The sequence below is a fragment of the Gossypium arboreum genome, chromosome 13, assembly GCF_025698485.1.
Source record: "Gossypium arboreum isolate Shixiya-1 chromosome 13, ASM2569848v2, whole genome shotgun sequence".
Classification (NCBI taxonomy): Eukaryota; Viridiplantae; Streptophyta; class Magnoliopsida; order Malvales; family Malvaceae; genus Gossypium; species Gossypium arboreum.
In genome coordinates, this window is record NC_069082.1 from 87,120,180 (window position 1) to 87,137,171 (window position 16,992).

General features: G+C 37.7%; 1 protein-coding gene across 1 annotated transcript; it reads right to left on the bottom strand.

The window, feature by feature from the left end:
* Positions 1-447: 447 nt before the first annotated feature.
* LOC108461890 (uncharacterized) lies at positions 448-2,643 on the bottom strand. Its single transcript, XM_017761866.2, has 5 exons — positions 2,338-2,643; positions 2,042-2,190; positions 1,704-1,865; positions 1,154-1,269; positions 448-735 (listed from the first exon to the last, which is right to left on the bottom strand). The coding sequence occupies exons 1-5, from the start codon at positions 2,573-2,575 to the stop codon at positions 714-716; spliced, it is 687 nt and encodes a 228-aa protein (XP_017617355.1). The 5' UTR covers positions 2,576-2,643; the 3' UTR covers positions 448-713.
* Positions 2,644-16,992: the final 14,349 nt, after the last annotated feature.

Sequence of the window (16,992 nt, forward strand, 5' to 3'; positions counted from 1 at the left end):
ACTTTCTAAACCCTTTATTTTAAATCAAATACCATACTTCCAAAGTAAAACTACCAAAATTTGAAAAATAAAATATTATATTATATTATTTTAAAATTTAACAAATAAATAAAATATGTTTTAATACATACAATTAAGTAGTTATTTATACAATTTGGTTGATTAGTTCCATTTTTCTGCAATATTCTTATAAGTTCATTTATATTTTGGTTCTGAAAATTGTAGTAGAAAGTATAGTCCGGTTAAGTCTGAGGAGGTCGGATCAATGAGTAAACGCAAGCTACAGAAGGTCAACATAAACACTACACCAATATAACAAATATCTCAAGATTTACGAATCATTAGATGCGACAAAATACATGAATGTGATTTGTGAAGGTTAGAGAAAACCATAAAATTCAACTTGTTATCCGGTTATAAACAAAACCATCCCATTCTGGTTCTAAATTTGTTCCAATAAAAAGCTTAACCAATTGCACGAAACTAACAAAAATATAACATGAATCGTCATTATTCAAAACTCAAAAAGTAAAAAGTACATAAACGTTACTCTTATCCCTAATAAAAAATGCCCGATTCAAACAAAGCTGTCCAATTGAGAAACATGAACCAGGAGAGTCATGAAAGAAAGTCACCTGCAACTGCATCTGGATTCTTTCAACCGGTTTAAGGATTTATGTAAGCCATACGGTTGTCTATCTTCATCTTCGAATCTATTGATCCTTGCCACAGCACCTTCTCATAACAGAAGCATTAGAAACAAAATAAGTTAAGAGTTTAAATGAACATGAGAGAATTGTACAAGTATTCTGGATGTTCTGGATGATATTGGTTATACACTTATCTTACACAATTAAGTTTAAACGTTCACAAAAGATAAGTGTAGGTAAAATATCCAAAATATCGAGTCACAAAAGATGAGTGTAGCTAAAATATTCGAAATATGAGTATATGAGAAAAACTTTTACTCTAGTGCCAATGGAGGATAAAATGATATAATTTGAAATACCATGTATGATTGTGCATTGGATACAAATGTCGGACACAGGTACTTAACTGTAAATGATGAGATAGAGGATTTAAAACCAGCTATATGTGGCAAGCTCTATACAAATCTTATAATTCGGATTTTAACTTGTTTGTGGCAAAGTACCTTTTGTATCTCTTCTTCGAACCACACGGACAAAGCGCATTTCTGCTAATTTGCCCACTCTTTGCCATGTTAGACCTGGCACGATCCAATGGTGTGGAACCCATTAGCTTTTGCACCTGCAAAACGAATAATGTTTTTCTTAGAGAAAGATAAAGGGCTCATCGCTGATATTTTAACTGCAGTCCACAGAAGAAACTTTCCCGTGAAATCAAATGTAAATTTAAGCTATTGAAAGTCGATGAAGATGGAAATCCCAGTCTCCCAACATCGAACTAAAAGACTAATGCTCAAGAATCCAAGAAAAACTAAAGAGCAAAAGCAACTCCTTTGCCCTCCCTGACAAATAGATCCCTTATCTCTTTCAAATAGTTCATTTCAAAACCTTATCTGCTGGGCAGCAGGAGGAATAAAGACATATTAATTTTGGGAATAAAAATTCAATCCGTATTTTGAGCACTAAACAATGAAGACACTAGCTTACTTGATATCGTTTTAATCATTTAACATATTCAGTTGAAAATTAATCAAAAGAAACCGGTGGAGAAACTACCTCAGCAAAACTCTTCGGCATCGGTTTCCCTTCCTCTTTCAGTTGAGCCATCTTCTGATGTGCTTCTTTAGCCCAAGTGAACTTTGCAAGCGCATTCTCGACATCCAACAACGTGCAATCACATTGCTTCGCAGCTTCTTTCTTTTGACTTGGTTGAAGATTCTATAAAAATTATATAAAAAAACCCCTAAACCCTAAATTCACTATCAGAACATTCACCCACAGGCTGCTTCAACTATAAGCATAAACAAAAGCAGCAACCATCAAACTCGCTAAATAAATAAATTTATCCTTACAGAACCAATGGAGAAAATCCATGAAATAATACAGAAACTAACCATTCCGGTCGGATCACAACCTCCAAGGTATCTAATAATGGCTTCTTGCTTCTCGAAAACATCCGCAAATGTTGCGTCGCTGCTTCTACCAACTACGTATTGCTTAAATTTCCCCAATTTTCTAGCATTCTTCAATTCATCGGCGAATCCTGATTTAACAAACATTGATTTATAGAAAATTAATTTTGATTTTTTGAATAGATGTCCAAAACTCCAAGCTAAAGCAACAGGACTAGGACAGAGAGGACTAATAGTATTAAACATTCAGACAACAGAAGGCTGAGGCGATGACTCACGGAGGAGAGTGAAGGATTCTGCGCTGATGTTTGGATCATCTGGAGAAGCCTTCTTGCCGGTAAATACACCTTTGATCGAGTCCATCCATGAGAACTGGACAGGTGACGTGGTGAAGATCGAACGGTGAGGCGTTAAAATTAAGCGACAATCAGGATAACTGTAGCCGAAGAAGGAAGAGGCGCTGAGATTTCTCTTGGAAATGCTGGTTGCGAATCTAGAAGCGAGCATTTTTTTCATTTTTGGGGAATTAGGAAAGGAGGTTTGCCTTTTTGCAAAAATTAAGGTTTAGTAGATAGATTTCTGGGGTTTTTCAATTTTCAGTGGAAGAGATGTTCCTAAACGGTGCGTTTAATTTGAAAAAAAAAAAACAACAACGGGTCATTTAAAAAGCTGATCCAAATACCTCAACTATTTATATGCGTTGAGAAATTAAGGGTACGTTTGGTTCACTGTAATGGAATAGAGTTGTAATTGAATAGAGCTGTAATGGAATAGAGCTGTAATCAGTAATTCAATTGTTTGGTTGAATGAAATAGAATAGAACTGTAATAGTATTCTTGTGTTTGGTTGAATGGAATGAGGTTATAATAGAATAAGAAAAAAAACTAAAATGACCAGAATACCATTAGCAGAATTTTTTTAGGTAGGTGATTATTGTTATTATTATTAAATTTTAATAAGATTATTATTAAAAATAATTTAATAAAAATAATAAATAATTTAATCATATTTTAACATAATTATTGCTAAATATAATTTAATAAAATAATATATAATTTAATAAAATTCTTAATATAATTATTATTATATGAATTAAAAAATCATAATATATAATACTATAAAATAATATATAATCTACTTTATTAATTTTAAACTGCACTACATAACGTGTTAAAATATTATTAGTGAAATAAATAATTTGATTATTCTACAATAAAAATAAAATATAAGAAGTAATAAATAACTTGAGAATTATATTTTACATCCAAACATAATATTCATATGTTCTTGGGAATGTTCCTTGAAAAATTTTCAAGATTGGAATACTACAATATTTTTTTCTCTAGAAATCGTTAATGAGATAATACAATATTTTTTCTGTAGAAATCATTCACTATAAGATTGGAATACTACAATATTTTTTCTCTAAATATTGCCATTGTAGAAAGACATGATTGAATGTGCAGAGGTTTTGCAATCCATCCCTAGGTTAAAGTAATGCGTTAATGAGATAAATTGATATCCTTAAATATTCTATTCAGTTTCCCCATAGTTCTCATATTTAATTCAACCACCAAAAAAAAGGGGGAAGAAAAGAGAAACTGTATATGAATAAGACAACAAATGAGTGTATGGTAGGAGCTGGTATTTACATTGAAAATATTATGAAATAACATCACCAGTTTCCCCAAAATGTGATTCTACCCAGATCCGCCCCTCATCACTCTGATCAATAGAACATTTTAATAGCATCCAAAAGATGAATAAAAAAAAGGCTGCCAAGACAAAAAAAAAAAGGCATTGTAATAAGCAACCAAAACAACTGTTGAAAATGCTTCTTATCTTTTGTAACACGAGCAGTAACAAGGAAAAATCAACCTACTTGAATAAGATGAAGCAAATTGGCATTGATGAGATATTACTTCTCATGTGCCAACATAGGGAGCTGGAGTTGATATAGGAGCACCATGTGAATATCTCCATTGGTCACATGCTGAGCATTTATCCAGTTCCACACTGTTTTCCAAGGTGCAAAACTTGCAAGACCAAAATTTGTACTTGGTGCCAATGTCTCTAGGCCTTTCCATGCTGCAAAGCTTGCATATTGGGGCTAATGGCTGCAATGTTTTCACATCAATGATATGCAAAGTAAGTTTCCAAGAGGGGGCATTAAAAATATATCTGTATTTCTCCAGTTCAGGAGGCAAACAAGTAACACAAAGCATCTCTCACTGTAAAAAAAAAAAAAAAGCAAACATGGTCCATACCAATGTTAATATATCATGGCCTGTGGACCTCAAAAAGCACAATTTCATGATTATTAAGAACAACCAAAGCGAAAAATATGTGGGCCAAATACCATACAGGATAAGGATATACAACTCAAAAACAGGACCAAGCATGCCAACGTGAACATTATCAATATAAATATCAAAATGTTTCAGCACATAAAATACAATATAAAACATGAACATATGTGTTAAACAATATGATATCCCTTTATAAGCAAAGTATTTGAATGAAATGATATTGGTGCATGAAACACTTACTGGATTCAATAAAGTGCATGATTAGCACTCCCACACCGCAGATACTCAATCTCTCTCCTCCTTGATCCAAGTCCAAATGATCCTGCAAAGTATCAGCACAACTTTTTTCATCCCCAAAGAATGTCGAGCAATAGGAACCACACCGGATATCATCCTGCAATCTCCTTTCAAGACCATTGCAACCGCTTGTATAAGACTAAGCGCATCCCTAATGGTGTTGTCACCACCAAGACATTAAAACCAAAGATGTGCTACTTAAATATAGATTCTCCAAATTATCTTCATATATCAAGATCTTTAGGATACATAAGATAAAAATAAAGGTGCATTTCTTAAAACCTTAACTAACCCCTATTTAATTGTAATAATTCCAGAAACACAAGTAAATAGACAACAATGAGGAAACATGCAGAAGGAACACTGATTGAGCAAAGATCAGTCCAATTTTCCAAGTAAGACATGCATCCCAAATGGATTAAAACTAACATAGGGCTCAAATATATTGTAACCAATAATCAAATTATTCAACTAACATAAGCTCTCTCTTTTCCACATAGATAATGTTTAATCGTGAATCCATATATAGGCACATCTTGAGAACCTCCAGTCACACTTAATAATGCTTTCTTAATGATTTGATCCTCACACGCCAGAATCTTTCATTTGATAGGCTTATATGGTTCTAACACAATAGCACGATCTTAAACAAGTCTTAACAAGAAAATTAGTAATCTGTACATGAACCATCCATGAAACAAAGATTTGGCATCGAAAATGATGATTAGGGACTATCTAAAAGAATGGAAATGGACCTTTCTAAACTCATTCCAGAGCTTGTAAAAACTAGCATTATGAGGACCATGAGCATTATGGCAAAGCTCGTGAAGCATTGTATCAAGAACTTGATCGAAGGGATGAAAATCCCAATCCCGGTTCGGTCTTTATAACCTTAACTTTATGTAGATGCCAGCTCCCACATTTAGCCCAAGCAAAGCTGGATTATTCGGACTATCAATATAAAAAAAAATCAAAACTAAATTCAGTATAATTTTTGAAAGTCAAGCCAAAGTAACTCCTAGTATGATAACTCAAAGCATGCAAACACTTCACAATTCTTTCAATGCATTATTTGCCTTCGACATCATGCTTCAGCATTGATAAAACACATCTCAATGCCATAAAAGAAAAGCGCTTGAATTTCAGTAGTATAATCGTAAATACCCATTCTTCCATCAATCATAATTGAAGAAAAAGAATTCAGCACAATTGAAGAAAAAATCATTCTCTTTAATGTAATAAAAGATACAAAATGAATAAAATTGATAAAGATACCAGAATTCTGAGAGGAGCTTGACCCTCCATTTATGCTTACACATAATGGGTTAAACTTGTTTGGCTATTTTCTCTAAGATTTTGTTTGGCTTCTTCTTCTCCAGGTTTCCTCTTCAATGCTTTGATTTCCCAGACCTTGTGCAAATCCCCCAAATTCATTTTCCTTTTTTAGATAATTTTAGGAAATATCAAAACCCTAATTCAAATTCCTAAAAGGTTAAAACTTTAGGGATGAATATGGTTAAGAAGGCTGAAAGGAAATGGGAAAAAGAATGAAAAAGAGAAGAGGCTTCAGACGTGAGGAAGGGACAAGGGTAAAATTGAAACTGAGACACTCTAAATGGCTATTCTGTGGGTAAGGCGCCGAATGCTATTCAGCGTGTTTAGTGGGAATAGAGGCCGAATTGAATAAGGCTGTAATGACATTACAGCCAACCAAACATTGGTTTGGTGGTGGGCCCATGAATTGGGCTGTAATCTATTCCTATTACACTCAACCAAACTGTAACACCCCAAACCCGAGACCATCGCCGGTGTCGGACACGAGGGGTTAACGAGACAAATCCTCTTAAAGTACCGACCAATTTGGCATTTCTGGACAGACTGGAAAACTGCGTCACCGTCGCCTTAAAAATCATATCTCGAGTTTCAAAACTCGGAAACTGGTTTCGTAAATTTTCCCTGAATTTAGACTCATATACCCATCCATGGATTTATTTTTAGAATTTTTGGTTGGGCCAATTGGTACATTTTATTAGTTAAAGTCACCCATGTTACAGGGATCGACTGCTCTGACCTTTGCGCATTACAACTTGAATATCTCTCTGTACAGGGCTTTAATACTGGTGCCGTTTGTTTCTAATGAAACTAGACTCAAAATGGAATCTGTACATATAAGGCATGACTCCTAATTCTTTCTGGATAATTTATGGTAAATTTTCAAAGTCGCGACAGGGGACCCAGAAACCGTTCTGGCCCTGTCTCACGAGAACTTTAATATTTCTCAAGATACTGCTCATATGGTCGTTTCGTTTCGTCCATATAAAATAGATTCATCAAGGTTCAGTTCCATAATTTACTCACTATTTAGTTCTACTTCTACTATTTTTAGTGATTTTTCAATCTCATCCCACTACTGCTATCCGCAATGATTACTCGCAGAGACTATGCCAATATCATGAAGTTTTCCTTGGCCTTAATCATCCATCATACATGACACAAATTATGGCCACCTTATCAAAATTTGAGTTTCTAAGACTCGTGGCTATAGGTTCTAGCATCCCACTCGACGACCACATAGGCCATTTTCACATGGCTTAAAGTTTACAACCCACAATTCGACAAAATATAATAGCCTATACATGCCAAATGTTCTTCAACAACAAAAACAATACCACAAGATTTCAGCCGGTGTGATGACTTCAACGACGGTTCCGAAACGCAACAACAATCGAGTCCAAGAGACCTAAAATGGGTGGCAAGAAAACACCGAGTGAGTTTACAACTCAGTAAGTCATAAGCATTCCACAACCATCCATTAACAAAATTATTACAACATGAAATAATGAACGAGGCTAAGTACTCCATCCATATCGAACTATATCATAGTTCCTTGGACCTTTCGGTTCAATCTCATACCAAGTCATACATCCACATTTCATATTCTATACAATAAGATATTTGAGGCATTTTTACACACCAACTCATTTTTCACCACAATCATACAATTGCAATCATCACATAGATTTAAAGCTTACCAAGCTCAACCCCGAGCATGAACATATTACCTAGTCGTCATGAGCTCAAGGTACTTACCCGATCCGCTGTCCATACTCAACTCGGTGGAGACACACCCTCCATATAATTGTTCGATCGGAGATATTTATATATATATAGAGAGAGTGCGCACACATAGTGCTTAATACTCGATTTCGCACACTTAGTGCCATACGATTTAAGCCCGCACACATAGTGCCATACCCTTCGAGCTCGCACACTTAGTGCCATATATTTCCAGCATGCACACTTAGTGCCATATATTTCCAAAGACGCACACTTAGTGCCAATATCGTCACCGTACACACGTATTGCCCAAGACACTTAGTGCCGAAAGCAAACTTTCTACACATTTCACTATTTCTTTTACATTCAACAATTGTCATCACTCCATACACATACAATTTCATTTATATATATATCATCCCATTAAACACAATTGCATAGATTTTACAATCATTTAAGCAATATCAAACATATGTGCTTATGACTTACCTTGTGTTAGGTAAAATAGTTCCAAGTCGGCTACTCGATGACCTTCGATTTCCCTTGTTAGACGCCTCTCCTTTAAGATCTTGAGCTAAATCAAACAAATTTACTTCTCAATCGACACAAACACACGGCAACCATATACATTTCAAAGGTCAATTTATTCGTATCATTTGTTCATATATTAGCCTTTAACGCATTTGGTCACTAGGCGACCATATTTAACTTTCAAGCATTCATTTCTAATTTTAGTTAAACAATGCCGAATGCCATTAGCTACTAACGACACACACACATATAAGCACATTTAGCATTTGATACATTCGGCCTTAGCATAATTTCATTAAGAGTCCCCATTAGCCACTTCACTCATCAATTATCACAACTACTTGATAATTCATACTTATCATGTTAGCCAATATTTCTTATTCAAGTTCATCATCTTCATATTCGCACTAACATCACAATCTCATATCATGGCCGAGTGCTCCTCTTAAACTATTGTTCATCTAGATTCACATGAAACAACAATCATCACCCTTGTTAGTCACCCTAGCGAAAACCTCACTTATTCAAAACCAAGATTTCAACATGGGTTACCTAAAGAACTTGGTAACTAGTTCAAATCTCATCCATCTAACTTACTAATCAAATGTGTACAACATTTCCACCATCTTCTTTAACATCTACCATGGCCGAACGTTCATATCACCATAATTTTCAAAGATTTCGGCATGGTTAAATAAGGGCTTAGAATCTAGCTTAAAACCATGCTAAGATTTAAAGAGCTAACTTGAATTCTTACCTTAATTTCCAGCTCAAAGTGGCTAAATTTCTTCCTCTTTTCCCTCTTCTACACGGCTAAGAAGAACCAAAGTATGAAGCCTTTTCCTTCTCCCTTTTTTTTTTTTTCATGTATGAGAATGATGGACACATTTTTTTTTCTTTGTTTTCTTCCTTTAATTTTCATTAGTTTATTTCCCATGCTTCCTTTTTTTTTTTATTCCTCCTTACATAATCCATTAACTAGACATGTTTGAAACATGTTTCCCTTGCCCATAACTTGTCATGGCCGCCACTCTTCCCTTTTTTGGGCAAATTGACATGCAAAACCACTCTTTTGCATGCATGTACTATTAGACCATTGTAAGATTAGCCTATCACCTTTCAACAATGTTTCATACAAGTCCATTTTAAATAAATTCACATAGAAATGATCAAATTAATGCATGAAACTTTCACACATGCATTTACTAACATCATAAACATAGAATATAACTTTTAATTACTTATAAGACTCGGTTTAGTGGTCCCGAAACCACTTTCGACTAGGGTCAAATTAGGGATGTCACAACTCTCCCCACTTACGAAATTTTCGTCCCGAAAATCTTACCGGTAAATAGGTTTGGGTATCGCTCTTTCATAGAGTCCTCGAGTTCCCAAGTGGCTTCTTCAATTCGTGTTTATGCCACAACACCTTCACTAATGGGATTTTCTTATTGCGCAACTCTTTTACTTCACGCATCGAATGCGAACCGGTTCCTCTTCATAGCTCAAATTAGGTGAATCTCAATCTCGAGCGGAGCGATTACGTCGCGATGGATCGACCTATATCGTCAAGCATCGAGACATGGAAAACGTTGTGGATCCTTTCAAGCTCGGGGTAAAATTAATCGACGCGCTCTCGGTCCAACTCGTTCGGATACTTCATACGGACCGATGAACCTCGGACTCAATTTTCCCTTACGGCCAAATCTAAGCACCTTCTTCCAAGGTGAAACTTTTAGAAAGACCTTGTCTCCAACCCGATATTCAATATCTTTTCTTTTCAAATCCGCATACGACTTTTGGCGATCCGGCGACTTTCAAACTTTCACGAATTACTCGAACTCTTTGCTCGGCATCCTTAACCAAATCAACCTCAAGAATTTACCTTCACTAAGTTCAATCCGAATAATGGGGTACGACATTTACGATAGTATAAAGCCTCGTAAGGCGCCATCTTAATACTTGATTGAAAGCTATTGTTGTAGCGAATTCAATCAAAGGCGATACTGCTTCCCATGAACCACTAAACTCAAGGATACAACATCTCAACATATCCTCGAGTATTTGAATTATCCGTTCGGATTGACCATCGGTTTGGGGGTGAAAGGCGATCTTTGAAATGCAACTTGGTACCCAAAGCTTCTTGCAACTTCTTCCAAAATCGCGAGGTAAATCTCGGATCTCTATCCGACACGATGGAAATAGGCACCCGTGTAATCTCACAATCGAGAAACGTACAATTCGCTAGTTTGTCCATTGAAAAATCCATACGTCACGGGATAAAGTGAGCCGACTTAGTCGGTCTATCGACAACGACCCAAATCGCATCCTTCTTACTCACCGACAATGGCGGTCCGGATACAAAGTCCATTGTGACTCGATCCCATTTCCACTCGGGTATCGTGATCGGTGAAGTAATCTCAAGGCACTTGATGTTCCGCTTTCACTTGTTGACATATTAAACATCTCGAAACAAAATCGAGATGTCTCGTTTCATACCATGCCACCAAAACCGACGTTTCAATTCGTTGTACATCTTCGTACTCCCGGGTGGATTGCCATTCGGCTACAATGGGCTTCGTTCAAAATTATTGGAATAAGTTCAATTCTTTGGAACACACAGACGACTTCAACCTTAAACAATCGTCATCATCGATTTGAAATTCGAGTCCTTGTTCGAACACACTCATCCCGCTTTGCAACCAACTCATCGTCGACTTTCTCGAGCTTCACGAATTTGACGTATCAATAATGGTTTGGCTTTCAATTCAGCTACTAACACATTGTCGGGTAGGATAGACAAGTGTACATTCATCGTCATAAAGTAAATAGTGATTTCCGCTTAAGGCATCCGCAACCACATTAGCCCTTCCCGGTGATAATCAATGACGAGCTCATAATCTTTTAACAACTCGAGCCATCGCCTTTGTCGAGATTTAAGTCTCTTTAGGTCATCAAATATTTGAGACTTTTGTGATCCGAATACACATGGCACTTCTCACCAAATAAGTAATGTCGCCATATCTTTAAAAGCGAATACGATGGCAACCAATTCGAGATCATGGGTCGGATAATTTTTCTCATGTGGCTTTAATTGCCTCGACGCAGGCCACAACTCGCCCTTCTTGCATCAATACGCAACCCAACCCAAGTAGGGATGCGTCACTATAAATGACAAACTCTTTGCCCGATTCGGGTTGCACTAGAATTGGGGCTTCATCAAATAAGCTTTCATTGATCGAAACTTTTCGACATTTCTCCGTCCATTCGAACTTAACATCCTTTTGGAGTAAGCCGTCATTGGCGTGGCTATCGTCGAGAAACCTTTACAAATCGTCGGTAATAACCGCAAGCCCCAAAAGCTCCTAACTTCGGTAACATTCCTTGGTGGTTTCAATCGACTATGGCGAAATTTTGTTCGGTCCACCACGACACCGTCACGGACACCACGTGCCCCAAAAAGCTAACCTCTTTCAACCAAAATTCACATTTATGAACTTTGCATATAACGCTTATCTCGTAAGATTTGCAACACTAGCCTCGGTGTTCAAGATGTTCGGTTTCATCTCTCGAATAGACCAAAATGTCATCGATAAATACAACTACGAACCGATCCAAGTATGGCTGAAAATTCTATTCATTAAATCCATAAACACCGCAGGGCATTAGTGAGCCCAAACGGCATCACCAAGAATTCGTAGTGACCGTACCTCATTCTAAAAGCGGTTTTGGGTATGTCCGATTCTCGGACCCTCAACCGATAGTACCCGACCTCAAATCTATCTTTGAAAACACCGAGGCTCCCTTTAATTGATCAAACAAATCGTCAATTCGTGGCAATGGATATTTATTCTTTATCGTCACTTTATTGAGTTGACGATAGTCGATGGACAACCTCATGGTTCCGTCCTTCTTCTTCACAAACAATACAAAAGCGCCCCATGGAGAAAAACTTCGGTCGAGCGAAACCTCTATCCGTCAATTCTTGCAATTGAACCTTCAATTCCTTTAATTCGTTAATGCCATACGATACGGGCTATTGAAATCGGCGTAGTACCGGTACAACTTCGATGTCAATTCCACTTCTCGAACCGTGGCAATCCGGTAACTCCTCGGAAAAACATCCGAATACTCACAAATCACTGTACCGATTCGAGTTTCCTTTACGTCTCTTTACTTCCAAACACATACGCAAGGTATGTTTCACACCCTTTTTCACATATCTCCGAGCGGTCATAGAAGATATTATCGCCGGCACTCCTTTTAAATCAAGAGACTCGACTCGGACTACCTCATTATTTGCACTCCTCAAAACAATGGCTTTCCTTTGCACCACCAACGCATCATGTACGGTCACCAATCCATACCAAGAATAACATCGAATTCATCAAATGGTAGAAGCATCGGATCGGTAGGAAAATAGGATTCTCGAATTATTAGGGGCATCTCTTGCACACTTTATCAACGAGTACGTATTGACCCAAAGGGTTTGACACTCGAATTACGAACTCGAGACTCAACAGTAGAGTCTTCTTGGATGCTAAAGTTTCACATACATATGAATGAGTAGAGCGGGTCAATCAATGCAATCACACTAGTATCAAAGAGAGTAAAAGTACCGTGATAACGTCGGGGAGGATGCCTCCTCTCGTGCGCGGATGGCATAGGCTCTAGCAGAGCTCGGGTCTCGGATCGAACAGTAGTATCGGTGGCTCCCCTCGATTACCACCCCTACCTCCTGAAACCCTGGGTCTACCTCTAGTCGTCCCCCATTAGATCTCGCACCTTGCATCTTATTCTTCTCATCTAGCTCTGTGCAATCCCTAATGAAGTGGTCCTTCGAACCACATCCGTAATGTGGTCTTGTTAATGACTTACCCCAACATTCACCTAGGTGTCGTCTTCCACATTGGGGACATTCGGTCTCTCTTAACGATTATTGCCCACACTAGCTATCGATGTAGCTCGGAGTCCGTCAATGGTCGGGCTCTAATGGAAATTCCCGATCGCCTCGACTTACTAGTGTCCTCCCGAACCTCTTTACAATGAGAACGAAGCTTTACTCGTTGATCTTTTACGGTAATCTCTTGCTCCAAGTTCAGCCTTCTTCTTCTCCTTCCCAAGTTCTTCCGCTTTGCGTGCTCGTTCGACTAGTATCACGAACTCCTTTATCTCCAAAATTCCCACTAGTAACTTTAACTCCTCATTCAACCCTTCTTCAAATCTTTTGCACATAGCAACCTCATCAGCCACACACTCCCGAGCATACCGACTAAGTCTTACGAACTCATGTTCAGATTCGAGATCTGATCATACGGCCTTGCTTGAGTTCCGTGAACTCCTTACGCTTCGATCGATGAACCGTTGACTAATATATTTCTTCCGAAATTCGTTTGAAAGAAATCCCAAGTAACTTGTTCCTTTGGGACTATGGAAATCAAGGTCCTCCACCAATAGTAGGTGAGTCTCGAACAAAGATATAGCACACTTAAGACATTCATCGGTGTGCATGACAGTTCATCAAACACTCTAATGGTGTTATCAAGCCGAACTCGGCCCTTTCGGCATCGCTCGGTAACTATGGCCTTAAACTCCTCGCCCCACGCTTCCTAATCAAGTCCACGGTGGTTTACTCATCCTCACAGATCAATGAATCGATGGCATCACGGGCTCTTGGGTGGATTATTTAAATTCGGAATGGTTGGACACTCGGATTGGTTCGGGCATATTGCGCGACCCACTCATTCATCATGGTGAAGAAGGCTTGTTTCGCCCTTCATTTTGATTATTCGCGGATGACCGAGGCTCAACAGCGGTGTCCCTTGCGCAGGAGCAGCCGCTACACTTTCAACGTCATCCGCCAAGGGTCTCTCTATCCGGGTTCCATCGCTAATCAAAACAAAAATTTCAACCGTCAAGTCATCACATTATTAAGCACTAACAATTTGGCATGTATAGCTAGACTCACACGCCTATGGTAGTCCTAGAACCGACTAAACCATAGCTCTGATACCAATAAAATTGTAACACCCCAAACCCGAGACCATCGCCGTGTCGGACACGAGGGGTTAACGAGACAAATCCTCTTAAAGTACCGACCAATTTGGCATTTCGACAGACTGGAAAACTGCGTCACCGTCGCCTTAAAAATCATATCTCGAGTTTAAAAACTCGGAAACTGGTTTCGTAAATTTTCCTGAATTTAGACTCATATACCCATCCATGGATTTATTTTAGAATTTTGGTTGGGCCAATTGGTACAGTTTATTAGTTAAAGTCACCCATGTTACAGGGATCGACTGCTCTGACCTTTGCGCGTTACAACTTGAATATCTCTCTGTACAGGGCTTTAATACTGGTTCAATTTGTTTCTAATGAAACTAGACTCAAAATGGAATCTGTACATATAAGGCATGACTCCTAATTCTTTCTGGATAATTTATGGTAAATTTTCAAAGTCGCGACAGGGGACCCAGAAACCGTTCTGGCCCTGTCTCACGAGAACTTTAATATTTCTCAGTATACTGCTCATATGGTCGTTTCGTTTCATCCATATAAAATAGATTCATCAAGGTTCAGTTCCATAATTTACTCACTATTTAGTTCTACTTCTACTATTTTTAGTGATTTTTCAATCTCATCCCACTGCTGCTATCCGCAACAGTTACTGCAGAGACTATGCCAATATCATGAAGTTTTCCTTGGCCTTAATCATCCATCATACATGACACAAATTATGGCCACCTTATCAAAATTTGAGTTTCTAAGACTCGTGGCTATAGGTTCTAGCATCCCACTCGACGACCACATAGGCCATTTTCACATGGCTTAAAGTTTACAACCCACAATTCGACAAAATATAATAGCCTATACATGCCAAATGTTCTTCAACAACAAAACAATACCACAAGATTTCAGCGGTGTGATGACTTCAACGACGGTTCCGAAACGCAACAATACGAGTCCAAGAGACCTAAAATGGGTGACAAGAAAACACCGAGTGAGTTTACAACTCAGTAAGTCATAAGCATTCCACAACCATCCATTAACAAAATTATTACAACATGAAATAATGAACGAGGCTAAGTACTCCATCCATATCGAACTATATCATAGTTCCTTGGACCTTCGGTTCAATCTCATACCAAGTCATACATCCACATTTCATATTCTATACAATAAGATATTTGAGGCATTTTACACACCAACTCATTTTCACCACAATCATACAATTGCAATCATCACATAGATTTAAAGCTTACCAAGCTCAACCCCGAGCATGAACATATTACCTAGTCGTCATGAGCTCAAGGTACTTACCCGATCCGCTGTCCATACTCAACTCGGTGGAGACACACCTCCATATAATTGTTCGATCGGAGATATTTATATATATATATATAGAGTGCGCACACATAGTGCTTAATACTCGATTTCGCACACTTAGTGCCATACGATTTAAGCCCGCATACATAGTGCCATACCCTTCGAGCTCGCACACTTAGTGCCATATATTTCCAGCATGCACACTTAGTGCCATATATTTCCAGCACGCACACTTAGTGCCAATCTCGTCACCGCACACACGTATTGCCCAAGACACTTAGTGCCGAAAGCAAACTTTCTACACATTTCACTATTTCTTTTACATTCAACAATTGTCATCACTCCATACACATACAATTTCATTTATATATATATATCATCCCATTAAACACAATTGCATAGATTTTACAATCATTTAAGCAATATCAAACATATGTGCTTATGACTTACCTTGTGTTAGGTAAAATAGTTCCAAGTCGGCTACTCGATGACCTTCGATTTCCCCTTGTTAAACGCCTCTCCTTTAAGATCTTGAGCTAAATCAAACAAATTTACTTCTCAATCAGACACAAACACACGGCAACCATATACATTTCAAAGGTCAATTTATTCGTATCATTTGTTCATATATTAGCCTTTAACGCATTTGGTCACTAGGGCGACCATATTTAACTTTCAAGCATTCATTTCTAATTTTAGTTAAACAATGCCGAATGCCATTAGCTACTAACGACACACACACATATAAGCACATTTAGCATTTGATACATTCGCCTTAGCATAATTTCATTAAGAGTCCCCATTAGCCACTTCACTCATCAATTATCACAACTACTTGATAATTCATACTTATCATGTTAGCCGAATATTTCTTATTCAAGTTCATCATCTTCATATTCGCACTAACATCACAATCTCATATCATGGCCGAGTGCTCCTCTTAAACTATTGTTCATCTAGATTCAGATGAAACAACAATCATCACCCTTGTTAGTCACCCTAGCCGAAAACCTCACTTATTCAAAAACCAAGATTTCAACATGGGTTACCTAAAGAACTTGGTAACTAGTTCAAATCTCATCCATCTAACTTACTAATCAAATGTGTACAACATTTCCACCATCTTCTTTAACATCTACCATGGCCGAACGTTCATATCACCATAATTTTTAAAACCATGCTAAGATTTAAAGAGCTAACTTGAATTCTTACCTTAATTTCCAGCTCAAAGTGGCTAAATTTCTTCCTCTTTTTCCCTCTTCTACACGGCTAAGAAGAACCAAAGTATGAAGCCTTTTCCTTCTCCCCTTTTTTTTTTTCGGTCATGTATGAGAATGATGGACACATTTTTTTTTCTTTGTTTTCTTCCTTTAATTTTTCATTAGTTTATTTCCCATGCTTCCTTTTTTTTTT

Excerpts from the sequence above, each read along its gene's own strand:
- LOC108461890 (XM_017761866.2), bottom strand. The coding sequence starts at position 2,575 with ATGAAAAAAATGCTCGCTTCTAGATTCGCAACCAGCATTTCCAAGAGA. Across the intron at positions 2,191-2,337 it reads AGAATCCTTCACTCTCCTCC|GATTCGCCGATGAATTGAAG; the intron begins GTGAGTCATCGC and ends TTGTTAAATCAG. Across the intron at positions 736-1,153 it reads TCGAAGAAGAGATACAAAAG|GTGCTGTGGCAAGGATCAAT; the intron begins GTACTTTGCCAC and ends TGTTATGAGAAG.